The 4,509-nt window shown below is 40.4% G+C and overlaps 1 protein-coding gene across 2 annotated transcripts; it reads left to right on the plus strand.

The window, feature by feature from the left end:
- Positions 1 to 469: 469 nt before the first annotated feature.
- On the plus strand, positions 470 to 3,975 carry LOC109180546 (chloride channel protein CLC-b-like). 2 transcript variants are annotated; one of them, XM_019330179.1, is made up of 6 exons: positions 470 to 834; positions 958 to 1,158; positions 1,332 to 1,509; positions 1,778 to 2,313; positions 2,485 to 3,598; positions 3,687 to 3,975. In XM_019330179.1, the coding sequence occupies exons 1-6, from the start codon at positions 659 to 661 to the stop codon at positions 3,792 to 3,794; spliced, it is 2,313 nt and encodes a 770-aa protein (XP_019185724.1). In that variant the 5' UTR covers positions 470 to 658; the 3' UTR covers positions 3,795 to 3,975. The 2 variants fall into 2 exon arrangements, with proteins under 2 accessions (XP_019185724.1, XP_019185725.1); XM_019330180.1 differs by lacking the exon at positions 958 to 1,158.
- The last annotated feature ends 534 nt before the right edge of the window (positions 3,976 to 4,509 follow it).

Consider the following 4,509-nt stretch of genomic DNA (forward strand, 5'->3'; position numbering starts at 1 on the left):
CTTTGGATGCAATGTAGTTGAGTTCGTACCAGAGCGAAGAAGATGACGTGTTTCCGAACCAATGCAACGTCATCCTGGAGGCCTCCACGTGCTCCGACGAGAGCTGAAGGTTCTTCTGGAGATCGTCAATCACGGTCAACAAACAGTCAAATAGATGGAGGACCAAATCGTGTCAAAATTACAAAGTTAAGAATTTAATTGGTTAAAATTGAAAGTCGATGACCAATTTGTGAATTTAGCTATAGTCGAGGGACCATTTTCGGTATTTACTCAATTTTAAATTTATTGGTACACGTGATATCATTTTCCTTAATTATTGGACGTTGTGTGGGGCATGGTAAAGAATTGAAGGAAGAGCAGGACAATGTAGTGTGTCTCTGTCTAGTGACTCAACAAGATGGATGATGTTCGGTGCATTGCATTATCTAATCTAGCGTTTCCAATCATTTATTTCCCAGAAGTTATCATCCCTGCCTGCCTGCATTTTTTATTTTTTTTATTCTGGGCGAGATTTATGTTTTCCCCAGCATTCTATTCTTCCAATTACTTGTCTACATATATTGATTCTTCCTCCATTCCCAACACATGGATGTGGACCCTTAACACTCGATCATATCAAGCTAATCGATCTTAGCTAGCTAGCTAGCTTGGCTTCTGTATGAGCATGGAATTTGCAGGAGCAGGAAGCACTAACGAGATGGAGGGGCAGGCAGATGACGACCCAGAGAGCAACTCGCTGCATCGACCTCTCCTCAAGAGAAACCGCACACTTTCCTCCACTCCGGTAGCCATGATTGGAGCTAAGGTTTCTCCCATAGAGAGTCTGGATTACGAGTAAGGCAGGCAGACAGCAATGATATTAGTTAGTTAGTTAGATAATACTCTTTCTTAATACCTAACATTACATATATACATATTATGATGATGATGACAAGTGTGATTTAATTAATTAATTAGGATCAATGAGAATGATCTGTTCAAACACGACTGGAGAAGTAGATCAAAATCTCATGTTTTGCAATATGTTTTCCTAAAATGGACACTGGCGTTCTTGATTGGGCTTCTAACTGGATTAATAGCCACCCTCATAAATCTCGCAATCGAAAACATTGCAGGCTACAAACTTCTTGCAGTGCTCAACTACATCGACAACAACAGGTTATCTCATCGATCTATACTCCTTTTTATCTTAAACTAACTAGTAACTAGGTATATGAGTCATGGGATCTAGTACTTACTTGCTACTGCTAACCCTAAAGTTTACCACAAGGCACAATTAAGATCCAAGCTAAAGAGATGCATATATATAATTATGGTTGATGCTGCTGCAGGTACCTTATGGGTTTTGCATATTTTGTTGGGACCAATTTTCTTCTCACAATGAGTGCTTCTGTTCTGTGTGTCTTTTTTGCACCTACCGCCGCAGGCCCCGGAATACCTGAAATCAAAGCATATCTCAATGGAATAGACACTCCCAATATGTTTGGTGCCACAACACTGATTGTCAAGGTTCGTTTGTGAAATAAATTCTGTAGTCCTCTAGCTAAGCTCCAACTACTTCTTGGAGCTTATTGAGTTTGTCTCATATAGAGATTAAGATATGGATTAGATGCCTATAAATATATTAGTTTTATTATCCCTGTATCACAACATACATACATTGCAGATTTTCGTTCAGTGGCCTAATTGCATTTTCAGGTTACGTTCAGTGGCCAATTTGAATCTTATTCCTTATTTTAACTAAATAAGTAGTTACTTTAATGAATTAAATTTGCAGATCATTGGAAGCATTGGAGCTGTATCAGCAGGCTTAGATTTAGGAAAAGAAGGGCCATTGGTACACATTGGAACTTGCATTGCTTCTTTATTAGGTCAAGGTGGGCCGGACGATTACCGCATCAACTGGCGTTGGTTCCGTTACTTCAACAATGACAGGGACCGCAGAGATCTCATCACCTGTGGCTCATCCTCAGGTGTATGTGCTGCTTTCCGATCCCCGGTTGGTGGCGTCCTCTTTGCTTTAGAGGAGGTGGCAACATGGTGGAGGAGTGCTCTTCTCTGGAGGACCTTCTTCAGCACAGCAGTTGTTGTGGTAGTACTCAGGGCTTTCATTGAGTACTGCAAATCTGGTAACTGTGGGCTCTTTGGAAGAGGAGGAGGCCTTATCATGTTTGATGTGGGTGGAGAAACTGTGAGGTACCATGCTGTAGATATCATCCCTATTACACTCATTGGAGTCATTGGTGGACTTTTAGGAAGCCTCTACAACCATGTTCTTCACAAGATCCTCCGCCTTTATAATCTCATCAATGAGTATGTATGATCAACTTCACCATGCCTAATTATTCATCAAGATTGTTCACTCTATGGGCAAAACCACACTAAAGATTAAATCCAATCAATTAGCTAGTCTAACCCATGATCTTATAAACTCATATGTTCTCTCTTATTTTATCTCTTAACCAATAGATTGTGCTGCTGCAGGAAAGGGAAATTACATAAGCTTGTTCTCAGTCTGAGCGTATCACTTTTCACCTCTGTCTGCCTATATGCACTTCCTTTCCTTGGCGGATGTAAGCCCTGTGATTCTTCTACTTCTACTGCAGAAGGGACTGGAAACTTGAAACAATTCAACTGCCCAAAGGGATACTATAATGATCTTGCCACTCTTCTCCTTACCACCAATGACGATGCTGTCCGCAATATTTTCTCTGTAAATACTCCCTCAAGATTTAATATCTCATCGCTTGCTATCTTCTTCATGCTGTATTGTATCTTGGGACTGATCACATTTGGAATTGCTGTGCCTTCTGGTCTCTTCCTTCCTATTATCCTCATGGGTTCGTCTTATGGTCGTTTGCTTGGCATTGCGATGGGAAAATATACGCATATTGACCGGGGGTTATATGCTGTTCTTGGTGCAGCTTCCCTAATGGCTGGTTCAATGAGGATGACTGTTTCCCTGTGTGTCATATTCCTTGAGCTCACAAACAATCTCCTTCTCCTCCCAATAACCATGCTTGTGCTTCTGATTGCAAAAAGCGTAGGAGACTGCTTCAACCCGAGTATCTATGACATAATATTGGAACTGAAAGGCCTGCCTTTCCTGGATGCAAACCCTGAGCCATGGATGAGAAACATAACAGTGGGTGAGCTTGCAGATGTGAAGGCACCAGTAGTTACGCTCTGTGGAATAGAGAAGGTGGGTCGTATTGTGGAGGTGCTTAAGAACACGACGTACAATGGTTTCCCTGTGGTGGATGAAGAAAGAGTGGCAACAGAACTTCATGGAGTGGTGCTAAGAACTCACCTTCTGCTGGTACTGAAGAAGAAGTATTTCATGCATGAAAGGAGGAGGACAGAGGAGTGGGAAGTGAGGGAGAAATTCAGCTGGGTGGATTTGGCTGAAAGATGGGGTAAGATTGAAGATGTGGCAGTGACAAATGATGAAATGGAGATGTATGTTGACCTGCATCCCCTTACCAATACAACCCCCTTTACAGTATCAGAAAGCATATCAGTTGCAAAGGCAATGGTGCTGTTTAGGCAGGTCGGACTTCGTCACATGCTCATTGTACCCAAATATCAGGCAGCGGGGGTAAGTTTTTTGTTTTTTGTTTTTTTTTTGAGTACTACTGACTCTATTACAATGTAGTATCTGTTCATACTTTAATTTAATTTGCCAGGTATCTCCAGTGGTAGGAATCTTGACCAGGCAAGACCTCAGGGCACACAACATCTTGGCTGTCTTCCCTCATCTAGCCAAATCAAAGGGCAGTAATAAGGGGCACTGAGAATAAAAATGGCTGCTAGGCTATCTTTCTTGCAACATTCTTTATATATTCCTTTTAATTTGCACTTGTATTCCCAATTCACATTCTTTCTCAGAGATTCCAACATAAGAAGAAAAGACAACATTCTTTTTATCATCAATTATTTATATATATATATATAATAACAAAGAATTGATATGTACTGTAAACAAAACAGTTAAACCAACCATTTTATTAGTATATCCCACCCACAACTAGCAAAGAAATAAATTCCTTACTTTCACACAGTTTAACCAACCAGCTCCCAAAAAAACACATGAATTTAGCATTTTAACTGGAAAAAAAAAAAAAAAAAAAAAAAGATAGGAAAAATGATAAGCATAATAAGCGGATCAGAGAATCGGACCAATGATCATAGGATGAGGCGAGGAATGCTGAGAGTGAGAGTGAAGACCAGTGACCTTAATATCAGCTCCATTGACTACAGTGGGCACAAGCTTCCTATTTTTGGACCCGATTACTAGGCGTTAGTTGCTTCATGCTTGATTCTGGGTCTCTGTGCGCTGAAACGCACGAACCCATTCCCAAAAGCTGTGAGCTTTTTTAGTTTTAGAACAGGAGGAAAAGGTGAAAAGAAGAGGATCTACTCTACTGTAGTGTAGCTATGAGATTACTTTGTTTATGTTTTGTTATTAATTGTTAAATGTTGATAGTTACGAGATTATTTTGTTTATGT

Source organism: Ipomoea nil, unplaced genomic scaffold, assembly GCF_001879475.1.
Source record: "Ipomoea nil cultivar Tokyo-kokei standard unplaced genomic scaffold, Asagao_1.1 scaffold1026, whole genome shotgun sequence".
NCBI lineage: Eukaryota > Viridiplantae > Streptophyta > Magnoliopsida > Solanales > Convolvulaceae > Ipomoea > Ipomoea nil.